The sequence below is a fragment of the Osmerus eperlanus genome, chromosome 7 (genome assembly GCF_963692335.1).
Source record: "Osmerus eperlanus chromosome 7, fOsmEpe2.1, whole genome shotgun sequence".
In the NCBI taxonomy this organism is placed as follows: domain Eukaryota; kingdom Metazoa; phylum Chordata; class Actinopteri; order Osmeriformes; family Osmeridae; genus Osmerus; species Osmerus eperlanus.
In genome coordinates this window covers 1,198,974-1,221,397 of record NC_085024.1, presented here as the reverse complement: position 1 = coordinate 1,221,397, position 22,424 = coordinate 1,198,974, and the positions used below count along the sequence as shown (strand labels likewise).

The 22,424-nt window shown below is 50.5% G+C and overlaps 1 protein-coding gene across 2 annotated transcripts; it reads left to right on the top strand.

Annotated features, from left to right (window-relative positions):
• The first annotated feature begins 4,392 nt into the window (after positions 1-4,392).
• Positions 4,393-21,812, top strand: LOC134024041 (uncharacterized). 2 transcript variants are annotated; one of them, XM_062466424.1, is made up of 8 exons: positions 4,396-4,970; positions 11,234-11,354; positions 16,665-16,834; positions 17,747-17,916; positions 18,262-18,391; positions 19,597-19,736; positions 20,038-20,899; positions 21,002-21,812. In XM_062466424.1, exons 1-8 carry the CDS (start codon positions 4,925-4,927, stop codon positions 21,109-21,111), a joined length of 1,749 nt encoding a protein of 582 aa, XP_062322408.1. In that variant the 5' UTR covers positions 4,396-4,924; the 3' UTR covers positions 21,112-21,812. The 2 variants fall into 2 exon arrangements, with proteins under 2 accessions (XP_062322407.1, XP_062322408.1); XM_062466423.1 differs by having other exon boundaries at positions 4,393-4,970; positions 20,038-21,812.
• The last annotated feature ends 612 nt before the right edge of the window (positions 21,813-22,424 follow it).

The window sequence follows — 22,424 nt, the reverse complement described above, 5'->3', positions numbered from 1 at the left end:
CACACACACTCACCTCCCCTGAGAACACACACACACTCACCTCCCCTGAGAGTACACACACACTCACCTCCCCTGAGAACACACACACACTCACCTCCCCTGAGAGTACACACACACTCACCTCCCCTGAGAACACACACACACTCACCTCCCCTGAGAGTACACACACACTCACCTCCCCTGAGAACACACACACACTCACCTCCCCTGAGAACACACACACACTCACCTCCCCTGAGAGTACACACACACTCACCTCCCCTGAGAGTACACACACACTCACCTCCCCTGAGAGCACACACACACTCACCTCCCCTGAGAGTACACACACACTCACCTCCCCTGAGAACACACACACACTCACCTCCCCTGAGAGTACACACACACTCACCTCCCCTGAGAACACACACACACTCACCTCCCCTAAGAGCACACACACACTCACCTCCCCTGAGAACACACACACACTCACCTCCCCTGAGAGTACACACACACTCACCTCCCCTCAGAACACACACACACTCACCTCCCCTGAGAACACACACACACTCACCTCCCCTGAGAGTACACACACACTCACCTCCCCTCAGAACACACACACACTCACCTCCCCTCAGAACACACACACACTCACCTCCCCTAAGAGCACACACACACTCACCTCCCCTGAGAGTACACACACACTCACCTCCCCTGAGAACACACACACACTCACCTCCCCTGAGAGTACACACACACTCACCTCCCCTGAGAGTACACACACACTCACCTCCCCTGAGAGTACACACACACTCACCTCCCCTGAGAGCACACACACACTCACCTCCCCTGAGAGTACACACACACTCACCTCCCCTCAGAACACACACACACTCACCTCCCCTGAGAGTACACACACACACTCACCTCCCCTGAGAACACACACACACTCACCTCCCCTGAGAACACACACACACTCACCTCCCCTGAGAGTACACACACACTCACCTCCCCTGAGAGTACACACACACTCACCTCCCCTGAGAGTACACACACACTCACCTCCCCTGAGAACACACACACACTCACCTCCCCTGAGAGCACACACACACTCACCTCCCCTGAGAACACACACACACTCACCTCCCCTGAGAACACACACACACTCACCTCCCCTCAGAACACACACACACTCACCTCCCCTGAGAGTACACACACACACTCACCTCCCCTGAGAGTACACACACACTCACCTCCCCTGAGAGTACACACACACTCACCTCCCCTGAGAGTACACACACACACTCACCTCCCCTGAGAACACACACACACTCACCTCCCCTGAGAGTACACACACACTCACCTCCCCTGAGAGTACACACACACACTCACCTCCCCTGAGAACACACACACACTCACCTCCCCTGAGAGTACACACACACTCACCTCCCCTGAGAACACACACACACTCACCTCCCCTGAGAACACACACACACTCACCTCCCCTGAGAGTACACACACACTCACCTCCCCTGAGAGTACACACACACTCACCTCCCCTGAGAACACACACACACTCACCTCCCCTCAGAACACACACACACTCACCTCCCCTGAGAGTACACACACACTCACCTCCCCTGAGAGCACACACACACTCACCTCCCCTGAGAGTACACACACACTCACCTCCCCTGAGAACACACACACACTCACCTCCCCTGAGAGTACACACACACTCACCTCCCCTGAGAGCACACACACACTCACCTCCCCTGAGAACACACACACACTCACCTCCCCTAAGAGCACACACACACTCACCTCCCCTGAGAACACACACACACTCACCTCCCCTGAGAGTACACACACACTCACCTCCCCTCAGAACACACACACACTCACCTCCCCTCAGAACACACACACACTCACCTCCCCTAAGAGCACACACACACTCACCTCCCCTGAGAGTACACACACACTCACCTCCCCTGAGAACACACACACACTCACCTCCCCTGAGAGTACACACACACACTCACCTCCCCTGAGAGTACACACACACTCACCTCCCCTGAGAACACACACACACTCACCTCCCCTGAGAGTACACACACACTCACCTCCCCTGAGAACACACACACACTCACCTCCCCTGAGAGTACACACACACACTCACCTCCCCTGAGAACACACACTCACCTCCCCTGAGAGTACACACACACTCACCTCCCCTGAGAGTACACACACACTCACCTCCCCTCAGAACACACACACACTCACCTCCCCTGAGAGTACACACACACTCACCTCCCCTCAGAACACACACACACTCACCTCCCCTGAGAGTACACACACACTCACCTCCCCTGAGAACACACACACACTCACCTCCCCTGAGAACACACACACACTCACCTCCCCTCAGAACACACACACACTCACCTCCCCTGAGAGTACACACACACTCACCTCCCCTGAGAGTACACACACACTCACCTCCCCTGAGAACACACACACACTCACCTCCCCTCAGAACACACACACACTCACCTCCCCTGAGAACACACACACACTCACCTCCCCTGAGAACACACACACTCACCTCCCCTGAGAACACACACACATGTATGTATGTACACACACTCTTCTGAATAATCCCTTTTTCACAAACTGAAGTCCTAAATAAACTGTTTTGTATTGTTTTCCATAAACAATGTTTACAACTCTACAGTCCACAGCAGACAGACTGTGCCTGGTTAATCCCAGGTGCACAGTCGTAGCAGATGTGTGTCTATGAGTGTATGTGTCTATGAGTGTGTGTGTGTGTCTGTATGTGTGTGTGTGTCCAGGTAGACTTTAGAAAATCATGTACATTCACAGCATGTTCTTGATATCTAGATATAAAACATGCTGCCATCTAGAGACATAACATACTGAAATCTAGATATCACACCTGTTGCTATTTAGAAATCTAACATTGTGTTACTATCTAGATGTATGACGTGTGAGAGTGAGATTGTGTGTGTGTTTGTGATTGAGTGTGTGTGTGTGTATGTCTGTGTGTGTTTGTGTGAGAGAGAACGAGTGTGTGTATGTGTGTGTGTGTGTGTAGTTCAAGTCAGTATTGTGAAAGGAAAAGCAGCTCCTGAATATCTTAACACCGAACATTTGTTTTGTGTTCATGGTTACCGGACACCTGCTGGTTTCTATGGTTATCGGGTCATTACACCTGAGTCTTGTCGTCATTCCAGCATGTAGGCCTTAGACGTAACCCTCGGTAACAAGGCCAAACATCCTGGACATTGTAAACTAAATTATCAACAGCATGTATATTTACATCACATCTGCAGCATGTTTACGAAGCAGGTCACTGCCTTGATGAGGATTGTCATCCAAACACACAGTGTAGGCACAGTGTGTTCCAGCCCCACCCCAGAACATTGACTGAGTAAGAAGAAATGCTTTTGGTCTTGGTCATGTCAGACGTGTCAGTGATCCTGTCTCATTGTTCCTTCCCAGTCCACGCCTCTGCCTCTGCCTCTGTGCCTCTGTGTTCTGCCTCTGTGCCTCTGTGCTCTGCCTCTGTGCCTCTGGCTCTGTGCTCTGCCTCTGTGCCTCTGTGCTCTGCCTCTGTGCCTCTGGCTCTGTGCTCTGCCTCTGTGCCTCTGGCTCTGTGCTCTGCCTCTGTGCCTCTGCCTCTCCTCTCCCCACTGGAGAAGTGGGGAGAGGAGAGGTGGGGAGAGGAGAGGCTGGAGAGGAGAAGTGGGGAGAGGAGAGGCTGGAGAGGAGAGGTGGGGAGAGGCTGGAGAGGTGGGGAGAGGAGAGGTGGGGAGAGGAGAGGCTGGAGAGGTGGGGAGAGGAGAGGCTGGAGAGGAGAGGTGAGGAGAGGCTGGAGAGGTGGGGAGAGGAGAGGAGGGGAGAGGATAGGTGGGGAGAGGAGGGGAGAGGAGAGGATAGGTGGGGAGAGGAGAGGAGAGGAGGGGAGAGGATAGGTGGGGAGAGGAGGGGAAAGGAGAGGAGAGGGGAGGAAAAGAGAGGAGAAAGATGCATGATTGCAGAGTTCCTGCTGGGAGAGATGGTTTCCCAGAAGCACCATTCTCTCTGCTGGACACTCTCACACACACACACACGCACACACACTCTCTCTCACACTCACACACACACTCTCACACACACACACACACACACACACTCTCTCACACACACACACACACTCTCAAACACACACACGCACACACACTCTCTCACACACACATACACACACACAGGATCAGTTTCCACTCAACACTGATAAAACCAGAAAGACAAGAAGTGGATCTGGAGCGAGAAGGAGGGAAAGAGAGAGCGGGAGAGGTTGGCCAGTCATAAACAGCAAGGTGGATGAGGGGGAGGAGCAATGAGGGTTACAACAGGAACAGAGTGATAAGACAGTTCCAAAGTTCAGCTCCACACCTGTGGACCCACAGCAGTCTCCACTCGCCAGCTCACATCTCCTGGCCTCCCTCTTCCACCGCCTGGGTCTACCGACTGGGTCTACTTCCTGGTTCTACCGACTGGGTCTACTTCCTGGGTCTACCGACTGGGTCTACTTCCTGGTTCTACCGACTGGGTCTACTTCCTGGGTCTACCGCCTGGGTCCACTTCCTGGGTCTACCGACTGGGTCTACTTCCTGGTTCTACTGCCTGGGACAACTTCCTGGTTCTACGTCCTGGTTCTACTTCCTAGTTCTACAACCTAGTTCCTCCTCCACTACCTGGTTTTAGTACCTGGAACTCCCTGGTTCTCCTGGTCTCCCGTATCTACCTGCTTCCAGAGGAGGGGGTTGTTGATCTGCTGTGTTCCCAGGGATCCAGAGCCCTCTGTGGGGTACCTCTCAGCTCTGCGCCCCTGCTGGGCAGGGCTGTGGACCCTGGTCTGATCAGACCCTCATAACCCGCAGGGATGCTCCGTCCTGTGCTGGTCCTGGTTCTGCTGCTGTACCACCATGGTGAGTCCTGCCTCTCATCCCCCTCACCCCTCTCACCCCCTCATCCCCTGGTACCTCCTGGTACCTCCTGAGATGTTACTGTACACTGTGTCTGGTAGCTGAGATGTTACTGTACACTGTGTCTGGTAGCTGAGATGTGGTTACTTTACACTGTGTCTGGTAGCTGAGATGTTAATTTACACTGTGTCTGGTAGCTGAGATGTTACTGTACACTGTGTCTGGTAGCTGAGATGTGGTTACTTTACACTGTGTCTGGTAGCTGAGATGTTAATTTACACTGGTCTGGTAGCTGAGATGTGGTTACTTTACACTGTGTCTGGTAGCTGAGATGTTAATTTACACTGGTCTGGTAGCTGAGATGTGGTTACTTTACACTGTGTCTGGTAGCTGAGATGTTAATTTACACTGTGTCTGGTAGCTGAGATGTTACTTTACACTGTGTCTGGTAGATGAGATGTGGTTACTGTACACTGTGTCTGGTAGCTGAGATGTGGTTACTTTACACCAGGGGTGGGGAACCTTTTTTCTGCCAAGGGCCATTTGGATATTTATTAAATCATTCGGGGGCCGTACAGAATTATCAACTTAAAAATGTGCCTGCTATATTTGGTCAAACATTCAATTAACTCACCCCTAATGTGATGGCTGGAAATGCTTCTCTTTGGTGAGATTTGTGATGTTAGCTGGCACGGATGCAGCCTGCTTTGACTAGGGGTGCATCGAACATTTCTTGGGGGGTATCATGATTACGGAAAGGGATCGTATTATTTTTTATATTGCTACCATTTTTGAGACTGCTTATCGATCTGAGTGTTAATCAGGCGCGGAGCCATACGTTGTAAACATTCGGAGCTTAGCCCAAACCAACAACGTATTCTGGGTTTGATTTGCTAGAAAGGAATTCCACACTTAATGCGAGCGCGCAGAGCGCTCGCATTGTCCGCAATGTCCCGTACCAATGTACCAAATTTTTTGGTACATTGGTACGCAACGCTGCGCGCCTCCACGGTCCTCTTCCACATATAAAAATAGTGCTGCTGCCAACAAATAATGCACCTAATAATATGGTTCCTGCAGTGCCATGGCGGGCCGGACCAAATGATTTTGGACGTTTTCGGGCCGGACGTTCCCCACCCCTGCTTTACACTGTGTCTGGTAGCTGAGATGTTAGAGAGAGAGTGAGAGAGAGAGTCTTCCTTTTCTCCCTCCCGGTCTCTCTCTCTCTGTGTTTGTCCCTCTCTCACTCTGAATCCCTGTGATTTGTGGGAAATTGATTCACCACCTCTTTCATTTGCCTATTCTGAGATCTATTCTGCTCTCACGTTGTGTGATATTGAGTTTATTATTGCATTGCTCATAAAAATGCAAATTGCAAAGAGAGGGTTCCTGTTGGCTGTGTGGTTGGTTTCAAACAGGTTTAATTTGCCTAACCTGTAATCTAGACACGTGACCTGCAGGTGGCCTGTATTCTAGAGATGTGGCCAGTGGCTGTACAGTCACACTTTATTGGGGTTAATGAACAATCCACAACTGACATGTTGAAAATGGAAGATTAACCGGAGATCTGAATCACTGGGACATTCTCTCTCTCTCTCTCTCTCTCTCTCTCTCTCTCTCTCTTTCTTTCTCTCTGTCTCTCTCTCACTGTCTCTCTCTTTCTTTCTCTCTGTCTCTCTCTCTCTCTTTCTTTCTCTCTGTCTCTCTCTCAATGTTTCTTTATCTATCTGTGTGTGTGTGGTTGTGTGTGTGTGTGGTGTATGTGCAGATCTTGTTTTGTTGTTGGGCCTTTGTCTGTTCTGTGAGTCGTGAAGATGTTTGATATAGTTTAGTGTCACATGTCCAGCCAGGCCTCTAAAGACCAGGACATGTGTGTTCCAGTTTCTCTGGTAACACTTTAGAATAATGGTCGGTTGTTAACGAGTAGCTATGCAGGAAGTAATGTTGTATTAAATTAAATTAGTTTATTACTAAATTAAATTAGTTTATTACTATTAACTAATATGGAACCAAGATTAACTAAGCAGTAAGTAATAGCGAATTTAGTACAAAGGTAGGTATTTGATTATTATTAAATAAATATATCCTCATTGAGAACTACTTGTGAACTATGACCAATTAAGAAAGAATAAGCAATGAATTACTAATCACAAAAGTAATGTCTAAAAAGTGAACAATTGTGTTTTTTTTACTCTTAACATGGTCATAACATTTCAGAAGCTTGTGCCTCAAATGAATTCTTTGTTGAAACCAGTTTATGAATATTAACGTTATAACACGTCCCTCCCATAGAGTTAATATTACTAGAGGAAGCAACTTTTGTCTTCCAAGATGGCGTCCCCATTCATTTCTATGAAAAGTGCTCAGTGGCGCAGTGAGGCAAGCGAGAGCGCGAAACTGGACCGAACTGGATCTTTCCACTTCCGACTCTTCCGGTCTAGCTTTAAACAGTGGCTCTTTTTTTCCCTAGCTCCGAGACCTCGTGCACGCTTGCAACTAGCTGTACACGTCATACTTTGCGACAACCAGTCGCGAGCATAGATTTATATGGTTGCGAGCATGTGAGCTAAGGCATTGCAGTGGCAGAATGGGGTACAAGTCCGATAAGAATCAGAGACATAATGCAAACTTTACGGAAATGTATGCTGTCACTGTATAGTATTCCTTTCACTTGGTTTTTATAAATAGGCTATAGGGCTAAATATAGGGCTATTCTACATGGAACTCATCACATATGTTGCTTTTTTTCTTGTGATTTGAGTATGATTTCCAACGCATTGTATCGGATTAAATAAACTGTTAACATGAACACCTAGCTCCGTCGTTGTTCTCGCCAGGCAAAGAAAGCTTAATAGTTATTTTGGTAACAGAAATCTTCCATAATGCAGACTTACCATAGCTTACTGTCAACTGTATATTGAAACGAAATGCCACGAAATTCACTCTGCCTTCAATTTACATATCAGTGTAGAAATGTGGCCTGTGTTTTATATGTTCAACCTACAAAACCAAACGCCTATTAATGGATATAACGTGATCTAATAAGACTTGGAAATAATGTAATAAATAAAAGCTTGAGAAGTGTGTCTAAAATATACTTTATTTAACATTTGCCTCTGAAAGAGGCATATTAACAGAACTAGGCCTATATACCAGACGTTTCCATCAGATATAAGTGGGGGTGAAACATAGTCACTGAGGACCTTCATTGTCCCACAAAAGCAGTCTGGCTTGATGACACGATAAAAAAAAATACTAGAATAATGGGTGTGTTTAACAAAAGCTTCTGAAGGCATAACTAATCATATTTATATCATTTCTTATTGTGGTTATCAGTTAAAGTATTAATCTTCGTCTTTGCTCCAGATAGACATGTCAACAATCTATGCTCACGCTTAACATAATATAATATTTGCCGTCATGAACGTAAAAACGTTCTTGACAGAAAAATCAAATCTGTTTTAAAATAACGGAAATAAACTATATTAACAACATTTCATGTATGTGTGACAACCATTTGCTAAACTTGCTACAACAGGGCAGGCAACTCAAGCCATTTCTCCCTGTGCTCATTCAATATGGCTCATTCAAATTCAGCTAATGTGAACGTTTGTGCTCGTGCCCTGTTAGTATGGGGTGCTAGTTTACCCATTTCGGATTGGTTTCAAACTTAGCAAAAATCAGGAAAAATTATTCTATGAAAAAGCTAGTAGTATGAGCTAGGTTCGAGAATCGAACAAAAATTATTGGGGGAGATAGTTTTGTAAATGTTGACTGGAGTTAATAGAATAAAAACGACCGGAAGAGCCGGAAGTCTAACAAGAAATGCAATACCACCTACCTCCACCGGGGCCGTTGCTTAGAGCCGAGGGGTGGGGGCTTGGTCCCTCCCCAATATTTGATCATACTGTATGATTATGCGGGCAATTTCGATGTGACTTCTATTACGTCTTTCTGCAGCTCAGAAAATATCAAATCCTGGTCGGTCCATTTTCCAAATCCAGTCGACTTGGCTTACCGAAACCAATTTGTCCTGAAATCCATGTCATGTTTTCCCTAAACCTATACTCTGGTGCAACGTTTGGAGCGCTAAATCATTTGGCACATTTTTATGGATGGTAAATATCCAGTATTTGGCCAACAAATTCCCTTAGATAACGACTAGGTGAATTTCACTAGAATTTCAAATTGTAGAATTAGTGCGAATTTCGACTGCAATACTATACAGTTTGTATGAATGGACTTTTTACAAGCTAGCCGACAGCTAGCCTGGTTTTACAGATAGCAAGAACTGTAGCTAGCGTTTTGGGCCATGTTCCTGTTCTCTGAATTGGGTTAACTATCTAGCAAGTTATTTTACAGTCCTGCCATTTGTTCTTTCTTCCTTCATCATTTTCATCCCTTTGGAATTGCGTTGCTGTTGTATTTCGCAGTAGTGGCCAATGCTAGACTCATTATAGAGTAGGCCTATACGTTGATTTGGGTTAGGGTTAGCCATGTAGCTACTTACTTATTACTTATTTAGCCATTATGTTTGACTCAGTTTCTCATCACAGTTTGTTGAATGTGTTGAATGTTTCATTCCAAAATCCATATTTTTTGTTTAAATGCTAGGTTTCATCATTGTGCCAAACAAAGAATGTTTCATTCAGACATATTTTACAAAATGCTTTATTCTTGCATGTCCATTTTTGCATTATGTAGGATTTTCTTTTACGATTTAATGTAAGTCTTCCAGTGCATATAATTAAAAAAAATGTTATCCAATCACTGCAGTTGTTTTATGTTGTAGATCTTGCGAGGTGACATGTTAGTGAGAACATGTTTTTCACTTAAATAATGGTCCATATTACAGTTACTGCGGGTTGACAAGGTAACGCTTGAGTAATTAGTGAGGAGTTAACATGTTTGTCACTTTAAAATAATGGTCCACATCACAAGTAGTTCCGGCAGGATGACAAGGTAACGCTTGAGTAATTAGTGAGGAGTTATACTGGTTTTCACAAGTAATATAATAAGTCTATTTTTATATTTGACATATACAGGCATACATTTCTGTGAGGCACTAGTGATATTCTAAAAAACATTGTAATCTGGAAGATGTGGTTTTGCGCTTATCGCAACATAAATGCAGGATGCAAATTGTTTTTGACAAGAGAACATTGATGTTTATATTCATATCCTAAAGAGAAGTCCTCTTCAGGCGGCTACTGTAAAGTAAAGGTAGGTCTTTGGAGTCTGAGACATATTGAACTGACACTCGACTCATAATAGTAAACTAATCCAATCATGAGCGTGTCAGCATCACTTCCTAATTATTAAAAATGTTAAACAAATGATAATTATTTGTATTATACCATGTTTAAGTTTGAAAAAAAAACAGAACATACATCCATCCTTTGGTAAGAGTAGTCACAAGCTCAACCAGTAGCTAACGTATTTGGGGGGATATAATATTCATAAACTGGTTTCCACAAAGAACCCATTTGAGGCACAAGCTTCTGAAAAGTCATGACCATGTTAAGAGTAAAACAACCAAATTGTTCACTTTTTAGACATGTTACTTTTGTGAATTTGTGAATAATTACTTTTAATAATTAATTATTTATTCTAATAATTCCATTATTCTAAAGTGTTACCGTTTCTCTCAATCACTTTGGCTCATTTTTTTACATTCTCTAAACTATAAGTGTAATTGTCACAACTGTTTAATGGGACATCACAGCTCTATAGCATGTCAAACCTAGGTATTGTGTTGGTGAATTGGCCAATGCCACTAAAATGAAAAGTTATTTTGTCATTGTGTAAAAGCCATATGGTCAAAATGTTTAGATGTTTTTTCACCATGGAAGTCAACCATGAAAATGTTTGTAAACTAATTTATTTTTTGTTCTACTTTTTTGTTCACACTGCCTGGTTATTGTACTATTCTATAATTTCAGGTTTGTCTGTACAATACTGTAGGACAATAATTGTGTATTTTGTGTATTTTTTGTGTAGAAATGTGTTACATGCAAACAGAACATTCACATTTGCATGCACATATTTACACGTCTTAGTAAGTAATATAGAGTGAACAGAAATCACAAAATCACATCCATGCAAAAAAAGAGAAAGAAATTGGTTGATTGGTAAGGTTGTCATTCCTGTTTAATTTTCACCTGGCAGGTAATTTGCCAATTTAGGAGAAATCACAAACATTCCACGTCATAGATATTTATGCCTCCCTCCCCCCCTTCCTCCCTTCCCCTCCCTCCCTCCCCCAGGCTGCGGGGTATCATGTCAGGAGAGACCATACTTCGTATCCAGGAACTTCCATAACGTGCTGCAGTGGGGTGAAGATGGAAGTGGTGGAGGGGACGTCCTCTACAGTGTCTTCTGGGCCAGGTGAGCATCTTCTACCTCTGTTCTGACTGGAGAGACCCCACACTCCTCATCGGTCACGTGTTCTGACTGGAGAGACCCCACACTCCTCATCGGTCACGTGTTCTGACTGGAGAGACCCCACACTCCTCGTCGGTCACGTGTTCTGACTGGAGAGATCCCACACTCCTCGTCGGTCACGTGTTCTGACTGGAGAGACCCCACACTCCTCGTCGGTCACGTGTTCTGACTGGAGAGACCCCACACTCCTCATCGGTCACGTGTTCTGACTGGAGAGACCCCACACTCCTCATCGGTCACGTGTTCTGACTGGAGAGACCCCACACTCCTCATCGGTCACGTGTTCTGACTGGAGAGACCCCACACTCCTCATCGGTCACGTGTTCTGACTGGAGAGACCCCACACTCCTCATCGGTCACGTGTTCTGACTGGAGAGACCCCACACTCCTCATCGGTCACGTGTTCTGACTGGAGAGATCCCACACTCCTCGTCGGTCACGTGTTCTGACTGGAGAGACCCCACACTCCTCGTCGGTCACGTGTTCTGACTGGAGAGACCCCACACTCCTCGTCGGTCACGTGTTCTGACTGGAGAGACCCCACACTCCTCGTCGGTCACGTGTTCTGACTGGAGAGATCCCACACTCCTCGTCGGTCACGTGTTCTGACTGGAGAGACCCCACACTCCTCGTCGGTCACGTGTTCTGACTGGAGAGACCCCACACTCCTCGTCGGTCACGTGTTCTGACTGGAGAGACCCCACACTCCTCGTCGGTCACGTGTTCTGACTGGAGAGACCCCACACTCCTCGTCGGTCACGTGTTCTGACTGGAGAGACCCCACACTCCTCGTCGGTCACGTGTTCTGACTGGAGAGACCCCACACTCCTCGTCGGTCACGTGTTCTGACTGGAGAGACCCCACACTCCTCGTCGGTCACGTGTTCTGACTGGAGAGACCCCACACTCCTCGTCGGTCACGTGTTCTGACTGGAGAGATCCCACACTCCTCGTCGGTCACGTGTTCTGACTGGAGAGACCCCACACTCCTCGTCGGTCACGTGTTCTGACTGGAGAGACCCCACACTCCTCGTCGGTCACGTGTTCTGACTGGAGAGACCCCACACTCCTCATCGGTCACGTGTTCTGACTGGAGAGACCCCACACTCCTCATCGGTCATGTGTTTTGACTGGAGAGACCCCACACTCCTCATCGGTCATGTGTTCTGACTGGAGAGACCCCACACTCCTCGTCGGTCATGTGTTCTGACTGGAGAGACCCCACACTCCTCGTCGGTCATCTGTTCTGACTGGAGAGACCCCACACTCCTCGTCGGTCACGTGTTCTGACTGGAGAGACCCCACACTCCTCATCGGTCACGTGTTCTGACTAGAGAGACCCCACACTCCTCATCGGTAACATGTTCTGACTGGAGAGACCCCACACTCCTCGTCGGTCACGTGTTCTGACTGGAGAGACCCCACACTCCTCGTCGGTCATCTGTTCTGACTGGAGAGACCCCACACTCCTCGTCGGTCACGTGTTCTGACTGGAGAGACCCCACACTCCTCGTCGGTCACGTGTTCTGACTGGAGAGACCCCACACTCCTCATCGGTCACGTGTTCTGACTGGAGAGACCCCACACTCCTCATCGGTCACGTGTTCTGACTGGAGAGACCCCACACTCCTCGTCGGTCACGTGTTCTGACTGGAGAGACCCCACACTCCTCGTCGGTCACGTGTTCTGACTGGAGAGACCCCACACTCCTCGTCGGTCACGTGTTCTGACTGGAGAGACCCCACACTCCTCGTCGGTCACGTGTTCTGACTGGAGAGACCCCACACTCCTCGTCGGTCACGTGTTCTGACTGGAGAGACCCCACACTCCTCGTCGGTCACGTGTTCTGACTGGAGAGACCCCACACTCCTCGTCGGTCATCTGTTCTGACTAGAGAAACCCCACACTCCTCGTCGGTCATCTGTTCTGACTAGAGAGACCCCACACTCCTCGTCGGTCACGTGTTCTGACTGGAGAGACCCCACACTCCTCGTCGGTCACGTGTTCTGACTGGAGAGACCCCACACTCCTCATCGGTCATGTGTTTTGACTGGAGAGACCCCACACTCCTCATCGGTCATGTGTTCTGACTGGAGAGACCCCACACTCCTCGTCGGTCATGTGTTCTGACTGGAGAGACCCCACACTCCTCGTCGGTCATCTGTTCTGACTGGAGAGACCCCACACTCCTCGTCGGTCACGTGTTCTGACTGGAGAGACCCCACACTCCTCGTCGGTCACGTGTTCTGACTAGAGAGACCCCACACTCCTCATCGGTAACATGTTCTGACTGGAGAGACCCCACACTCCTCGTCGGTCACGTGTTCTGACTGGAGAGACCCCACACTCCTCGTCGGTCATCTGTTCTGACTGGAGAGACCCCACACTCCTCGTCGGTCACGTGTTCTGACTGGAGAGACCCCACACTCCTCATCGGTCACGTGTTCTGACTGGAGAGACCCCACACTCCTCATCGGTCACGTGTTCTGACTGGAGAGACCCCACACTCCTCATCGGTCACGTGTTCTGACTGGAGAGACCCCACACTCCTCATCGGTCACGTGTTCTGACTGGAGAGACCCCACACTCCTCGTCGGTCACGTGTTCTGACTGGAGAGACCCCACACTCCTCGTCGGTCACGTGTTCTGACTGGAGAGACCCCACACTCCTCGTCGGTCACGTGTTCTGACTGGAGAGACCCCACACTCCTCGTCGGTCACGTGTTCTGACTGGAGAGACCCCACACTCCTCGTCGGTCACGTGTTCTGACTGGAGAGACCCCACACTCCTCGTCGGTCATCTGTTCTGACTAGAGAGACCCCACACTCCTCGTCGGTCATCTGTTCTGACTAGAGAGACCCCACACTCCTCGTCGGTCACGTGTTCTGACTGGAGAGACCCCACACTCCTCATCGGTCATGTGTTTTGACTGGAGAGACCCCACACTCCTCATCGGTCATGTGTTCTGACTGGAGAGACCCCACACTCCTCGTCGGTCATGTGTTCTGACTGGAGAGACCCCACACTCCTCGTCGGTCATCTGTTCTGACTGGAGAGACCCCACACTCCTCGTCGGTCACGTGTTCTGACTGGAGAGACCCCACACTCCTCGTCGGTCACGTGTTCTGACTAGAGAGACCCCACACTCCTCATCGGTAACATGTTCTGACTGGAGAGACCCCACACTCCTCGTCGGTCACGTGTTCTGACTGGAGAGACCCCACACTCCTCGTCGGTCATCTGTTCTGACTGGAGAGACCCCACACTCCTCGTCGGTCACGTGTTCTGACTGGAGAGACCCCACACTCCTCATCGGTCACGTGTTCTGACTGGAGAGACCCCACACTCCTCATCGGTCACGTGTTCTGACTGGAGAGACCCCACACTCCTCATCGGTCACGTGTTCTGACTGGAGAGACCCCACACTCCTCATCGGTCACGTGTTCTGACTGGAGAGACCCCACACTCCTCGTCGGTCACGTGTTCTGACTGGAGAGACCCCACACTCCTCGTCGGTCACGTGTTCTGACTGGAGAGACCCCACACTCCTCGTCGGTCACGTGTTCTGACTGGAGAGACCCCACACTCCTCGTCGGTCACGTGTTCTGACTGGAGAGACCCCACACTCCTCGTCGGTCACGTGTTCTGACTGGAGAGACCCCACACTCCTCGTCGGTCATCTGTTCTGACTAGAGAGACCCCACACTCCTCGTCGGTCATCTGTTCTGACTAGAGAGACCCCACACTCCTCGTCGGTCACGTGTTCTGACTGGAGAGACCCCACACTCCTCGTCGGTCATCTGTTCTGACTGGAGAGACCCCACACTCCTCGTCGGTCATGTGTTCTGACTGGAGAGATCCCACACTCCTCCTCGGTCACGTGTTCTGACTGGAGAGACCCCACACTCCTCATCGGTCATGTGTTCTGACTGGAGAGACCCCACACTCCTCATCGGTCACGTGTTCTGACTGGAGAGACCCCACACTCCTCATCGGTCACGTGTTCTGACTGGAGAGACCCCACACTCCTCGTCGGTCATGTGTTCTGACTGGAGAGACCCCACACTCCTCATCGGTCATGTGTTCTGACTGGAGAGACCCCACACTCCTCATCGGTCACTTGTTCTGACTGGAGAGATCCCACACTCCTCATCGGTCATGTGTTCTGACTGGAGAGATCCCACACTCCTCACTCTCTCTCTTTGTTTCTCTCTCTCTGTCTCTCTCTTTGTTTCTCTCTCTCTCTCTTTGTTTCTCTCTCTCTCTCTCTCTCTCGCTCTCTCTCGCTCTCTCTCGCTCTCTCTGTTTCTCTCTCTCTCTTTGTTTCTCTCTCTCTCTTTGTTTCTCTCTCTCTGTCTCTCTCTCTGTCGCTCTCTCTGTTCCTCTCTCTCTCTCTTTGTTTCTCTCTCTCTGTCTCTCTCTGTCACACTCAAACTGTTTGGGAAATGTCATCTAATGTAATTACTCATGGCACGGCTGCAGAGGCAAATGTCAAGTGTTTCACAAATGGGATTGACCTTCTGTTTGAGACTGTCACCTATGGTCTCTCTGGTCTATAGGAGCGAGTCACCTGTGGTCTCTCTGTTCTGTAGGAGCGAGTCACCTGTGGTCTCTCTGGTCTGTAGGAGCGAGTCACCTGTGGTCTCTCTGGTCTGTAGAAGCGAGTCACCTGTGGTCTCTCTGGTCTGTAGGAGCGAGTCACCTGTGGTCGCTCTGGTCTGTAGGAGCGAGTCACCTGTGGTCGCTCTGGTCTGTAGGAGCGAGTCACCTGTGGTCTCTCTGGTCTGTAGGAGCGAGTCACCTGTGGTCTCTCTGGTCTGTAGGAGCGAGTCACCTGTGGTCTCTCTGGTCTGTAGGAGCGAGTCACCTGTGGTCGCTCTGGTCTGTAGGAGCGAGTCACCTGTGGTCTCTCTGGTCTGTAGGAGCGAGTCACCTGTGGTCGCTCTGGTCTGTAGGAGCGAGTCACCTGTGGTCTCTCTGGTCTGTAGGAGCGAGTCACCTGTGGTCTCTCTGGTCTGTAGGAGCGAGTCACCTGTGGTCTCTCTGGTCTGTAGGAGCGAGTCACCTGTGGTCTCTCTGGTCTGTAGGAGCGAGTCACCTGTGGTCTCTTTGGTCTGTAGGAGCGAGTGTATGTTGCGTGTTATCACAGTGTGTTTTGGAGATTATGTGGGTGTGTTGCATGTGTGTGACGTGCAGGTTGTGTGTGTGGTGTGTGCTCCCAGAGTGTGTTTGTGACATGTGTGTGCTCTCCAGATACGGGACAGAGTTTGTGCCGAAGCTGGAGTGTCAGAACATGAGGTCTCTCTCCTGTAACCTCAGTGCTGACACGACGTACGACTACCACTCCTCCCGCTTCCTGGCTCGTGTCTACGCCAACACCACGCTGCTGGGAGAGACACCAACCTTCAAACCCCTGGAAGACAGTTAGTATCCTCTCCTCCTCCTCTCTCCTCTGCTCTCACCTCCTCTCCCTTCAAACCCCTGGAAGACAGTTAGTATCCTCTCCTCTCTCCTCCTCCTCTCTCCTCTGCTCTCACCTCCTCTCCCTTCAAACCCCTGGAAGACAGTTAGTATCCTCTCCTCCTCCTCTCTCCTCTGCTCTCACCTCCTCTCCCTTCAAACCCCTGGAAGACAGTTAGTATCCTCTCCTCCTCCTCTCTCCTCTGCTCTCACCTCCTCTCCCTTCAAACCCCTGGAAGACAGTTAGTATCCTCTCCTCTCTCCTCCTCCTCTCTCCTCTGCTCTCACCTCCTCTCCCTTCAAACCCCTGGAAGACAGTTAGTATCCTCTCCTCCTCCTCTCTCCTCTGCTCTCACCTCCTCTCCCTTCAAACCCCTGGAAGACAGTTAGTATCCTCTCCTCTCTCCTCCTCCTCTCTCCTCTGCTCTCACCTCCTCTCCCTTCAAACCCCTGGAAGACAGTTAGTATCCTCTCCTCTCTCCTCCTCCTCTCTCCTCTGCTCTCACCTCCTCTCCCTTCAAACCCCTGGAAGACAGTTAGTATCCTCTCCTCTCTCCTCCTCCTCTCTCCTCTGCTCTCACCTCCTCTCCCTTCAAACCCCTGGAAGACAGTTAGTATCCTCTCCTCCTCCTCTCTCCTCTGCTCTCACCTCCTCTCCCTTCAAACCCCTGGAAGACAGTTAGTATCCTCTCCTCCTCCTCTCTCCTCTGCTCTCACCTCCTCTCCCTTCAACTGTTCAGCAGGTCACAGGTTCTCCATCTTTAATCTCTAGAACATCCTAATCCCCCAGTGACACGTAATGTAAAACTGCCTCATTATCTTCTAAACTCCACATCTCTCTCCCTCCTCCCTCCCCCGTCCTCCCCTTCCCCCAGCGGTACTGGGCCCTCCCCTCCTGAAGGTAGTTGAGGGTGAGCTGAAGGGGTCTGTGGAGGTGCTCTGCTCTCTCCCCCCCAGGGTTGAGGAGGTGCTCACCAAGAACAAGTTACCATACTCCCACTATGATGCCCACTACAACCTCACCATCACCACTGGCAACGCTGACGTGAGCTCTCTCACACACACACACACACACTCTCACACACACACATCTTCACATACACACAGTCACACAGATACACACACACACTCACATACACACAGACTCACAGACACACACACATACTCATGTACACACACATACTGAAAGTATTTGGACATCTTGACCGTTGTAAAATGTTCTGTTGATTTAGATTTATTGTAAAAATATGAAATTGAGATTTTTTGCCCATTGATCTACACTCAGTTTCCCATAATGCCAAAGTGAAACATCATGTCATGATGTTTCACTTTGGTCATGTTATGTCATGTTTGCTCTCTACTGTAACTCCAAGTCTATCTCCTTGCTCAGGTGAAGGAGACTTCCAATGGGGTGTTCGAGGTCCAGAGACCAGGTGTGTCAAAGGCCTGTGGGGCAGTGGTGTACCGTCCCTACCTGAACCAGCAGCGCTCCCCCAGCCAGGAGGCCTCCTTCTGCATCAGTGAGCTCACCTGGCCGCACTGAGCCTTAGTCCACACCAGTACACCAGCTAGTCCACACCAGCACACAGCTAGTCCACACCAGCACACAGCTAGTCCACACCAGCACACCAGCTAGTCCACACCAGCACATAGCTAGTCCACACCAGTACACAGCTAGTCCACACCAGCACACATCTAGTCCACACCAGCACACAGCTAGTCCACACCAGCACATAGCTAGTCCACACCAGTACACAGCTAGTCCACACCAGCACACAGCTAGTCCACACCAGTACACAGCTAGTCCACACCAGCACACAGCTAGTCCACACCAGCACACCAGCTAGTCCACACCAGCACACAGCTAGTCCACACCAGCACAGAGCTAGTCCACACCAGGACACAGCTAGTCCACACCAGTACACCAGCTAATCCACACCAGCACACAGCCAGTCCACACCAGGACATAACTAGTCCACACCAGCACACCAGCTAGTCCACACCAGTACACCAGCTAGTCCACACCAGTACACAGATAGTCCACACCAGCACACAGCTAGTCCACACCAGTACACAGCTAGTCCACACCAGTGCACCAGTTGTCCACACCAGCACACAGCTAGTCCACACCAGTACACCATCTAGTCCACACCAGCACACAGCTAGTCCACACCAGTACATAACTAGTCCATACCAGTACACCAGCTAGTCCACACCAGTACACAGCTAGTCCACACCAGCACACCAGCTAGTCCACACCAGCACACAGCTAGTCCACACCAGGACACAGCTAGTCCACACCAGTACACCAGCTAATCCACACCAGCACACAGCCAGTCCACACCAGTACATAACTAGTCCACACCAGCAGACCAGCTAGTCCACACCAGTACACCAGCTAGTCCACACCAGTACACAGCTAGTCTACACCAGCACACAGCTAGTCCACACCAGTACACAGCTAGTCCACACCAGTGCACCAGTTGTCCACACCAGCACACAGCTAGTCCACACCAGTACACCATCTAGTCCACACCAGCACACAGCTAGTCCACACCAGTACATAACTAGTCCATACCAGTACACCAGCTAGTCCACACCAGTACACAGCTAGTCCACACCAGCACACCAGCTAGTCCACCCCAGTACATAACTACTCCACTGTTACACCGGTTACAGCACCTGTTACAGCACTGTAGGCATTACACTGTTACAACTGTTACAGATGCCCACCCCACAGATGACCCCTGGCACCTGTTCCCATGGTTACTGTTGTCCGCCTGTCTCCTGGTGGGGTGCGTCCCCGTAGTAACAGTGTTGACGTGTCACTACGTGAGACAGAAGCGGGATCTTCCTGACTGCACGGTGAGGCTGCAGGGGAACTCCCTGACTCTCCCGGAAACTCTCCTTTACTAGAAACATCCTCCCCACCTGTGTGTGTTCCTGCCTGTGATGTCATTACCCAGTCAGGAGACGTAAAGATATGGAAGGCTCTGCTGAATGTCTGAGTTGTAGGAAGTGAATGCAATAGTTATGTAATGTAGGACACAAAATGACTTCCTTGAAGGATCATTCTGTGGTTTGCTATTATAGTCAGATGGTCATACTTGAGTACTTTGTTAAAAAAGGCTACTTGTCTAACTTCCTCCATCTCTCGACCCTCCAGAAAGTGATGTCCAGCAAGGGCCCCCCTCACCTGCTCCAGCCCCAGAAGGTGGTCCTCTCCCTGGCCCATGCCGAGGGGCCCTGTCTGGGGGGGACAGAGGGGGCCAGGAAGCCCCCCCTCACCAGGCCCCAGGTCAGCAGGGACTCTGGCTGTTACTCCCCCCAGGACGCCCCCTCCACCCCCTCCACCCCCCTTCTCTGGCAGCGGGGGCCCCTCTCCCCCCAGGACGCCCCCTCCTCCCCCTCTCTCTGGCAGCGGGGGCCCCTCTCCCCCCAGGACGCCCCCTCCTCCCCCTCTCTCTGGCAGCGGGGGCCCCTCTCCCTCCAGACACCCCCTCCAGAAGACTCCAACAACAGCCTCCACTCCTCCACCATCTACAGCATGGTGGGGGTCCAACCAGCCAGGGAGGGGGGCCCGTCCCCCCTGGGGCTCAGAGAGAACCATGCCCAGCTGTGGGCGCCGCCTCCAGGGGAGCCTCCCTCCCAGAGCCTCCTGGAGCCCCCCCCCTCTCTGGGCCCCCGCCTCCCTGGACTGCAGCCGGACACCCAGAGGGACACGTCCGTCTGTCTGACGCTACTCTCTCACATCGAGGGGGGTTTTCCCCTGGCAAACCTGGCAACCGCTGGACAGAGGGCGCCCCTGTTGTCAGACCTTCTCTGCGAGAGGGATTCTGATTGGCTGGACCCTGAGGAGACCCGTGTGCACGCCTCCAACCAGGTCCCCCCGGCCCCCCAGCACGGCCCCCCCCTCTGCCTCCCACACACCCCCCCCCCAGGAGAGCCGTCATCTGGGTACAAGCAGAGCTGGTTCCCTGGGATAGTGGTGGAGGGGGAGCACCATGCGACCCAGCCTCCCCTCAGAGGTGACCACAGAGAGGAGGGGGAGCACCATGCTACCCAGCCTCCCCTCAGAGGTGACCACAGAGAGGAGGGGGAGCACCATGCTACCCAGCCTCCCCTCAGAGGTGACCACAGAGAGGAGGGGGAGGAGCGGCTGGGAGAGGAGGGGTCGGGGGAGGAGGACAAAATGTGCCAGATACCTCTGGGAGATTGGGTGATCCGTGTCCTGGGCTGACTGTGTCTGTAATGGTGGAAGTGTGTGTGTCTGTAATGATGATCACTCTCCTCCTCCCCCTCTCCCCCCTCTGCTTTTTCCTCTCCCCTCCTCCCCCCTCTCCTCTCCTCCCCCTCCCTCTCCTCTCCTCTCCTCCCCCTCCTCCCCCTCTCCTTTTGACTGCAAATCAAGACTTTGTGTGTGTATGTGTGTGTTTGTGGTTTCAAGAGGAATACATCCTCACCCTGACTCTGAGCTCCATGCACACAGCCTGCCTCCTCACCTCCTCCTGACTCTGAGCTCCATGCACACAGCCTGCCTCCTCACCTCACCCTGACTCTGAGCTCCATGCACACAGCCTGCCTCCTCACCTCCTCCTGACTCTGAGCTCCATGCACACAGCCTGCCTCCTCACCTCACCCTGACTCTGAGCTCCATGCACACAGCCTGCCTCCTCACCTCCTCCTGACTCTGAGCTCCATGCACACAGCCTGGATGCTGGTCGACAGGCTGCTCGACAGGCTGGTCAACAGGCTGGTCAACATGTGGGGCAGCTGCTCGAACGAGACGTTTCAGACAGTTAATACATCACTATCATTTTTGATATTCAAATGCAATAATCTGCTTCTACAAATATGTACATGTGATGTGTGTCACATGAGCCACCAAGTACAGTATAATACTGAATCATCTTTGAATAAACACATTTTTATTTAATGATTCATGAGAGTTCATGGTTGTTTTCTCCATAACATGTTATTTTCCTTGAGGAGATGGTTTTGATCTCTGCTTGCCTTCGCAGAGAGCAAATTCCGCTCACAAACGTCGACCTGGGGAGGCTAGAGAGAAAATATTGACGTGAAAAAATTACTTTGTTTCTTTCAAACGAGACTGATCAGCGTAGAGGAGAGATCATGTAACTTTGTTGATCTAAGAGTCAAGGGTTGTTATGTCAGGACTTCAGAATAAGAGTCAGGGGTTGTTATGTCAGGACTTCAGAATAAGAGTCAGGGGTTCTTATGTCAGGGCTTCAGAATGATTTAGCAGCTCTCCCCCACTCCCTCCCCGCCCTCCCCCCACACTCCCTCGCCACCCTCCCCACTTCCTCAACCACCCCTCCCTCCCCCCTCCTGCCCGAGTGACAACACCAACAAAGTATGCAAATAAACCAAAGGTGGTGTTGCCCTCCCTCCCCCGACCATAAAGGTTTCGTGAGTGTTGAAGAAGGCAGCAGCTCGAGATACGGGGCCAAGGTGTGTCACGGCAGCTTGTTGCCAGGTTACGGTTCCCTGAGAGAAACAAGACACCGTGAGAGATTCTGCATCTGGGGGCCA

What these genes read in the sequence shown, in the direction of transcription:
- LOC134024041 (XM_062466423.1), top strand. Translation starts at nt 4,925, where the DNA reads ATGCTCCGTCCTGTGCTGGTCCTGGTTCTGCTGCTGTACCACCATG. An exon ending in TCTGCTGCTGTACCACCATG is followed by an intron (nt 4,971 to 11,233) that starts GTGAGTCCTGCC and finishes TCCCTCCCCCAG; the next exon opens with GCTGCGGGGTATCATGTCAG. An exon ending in TACAGTGTCTTCTGGGCCAG is followed by an intron (nt 11,355 to 16,664) that starts GTGAGCATCTTC and finishes TGTGCTCTCCAG; the next exon opens with ATACGGGACAGAGTTTGTGC.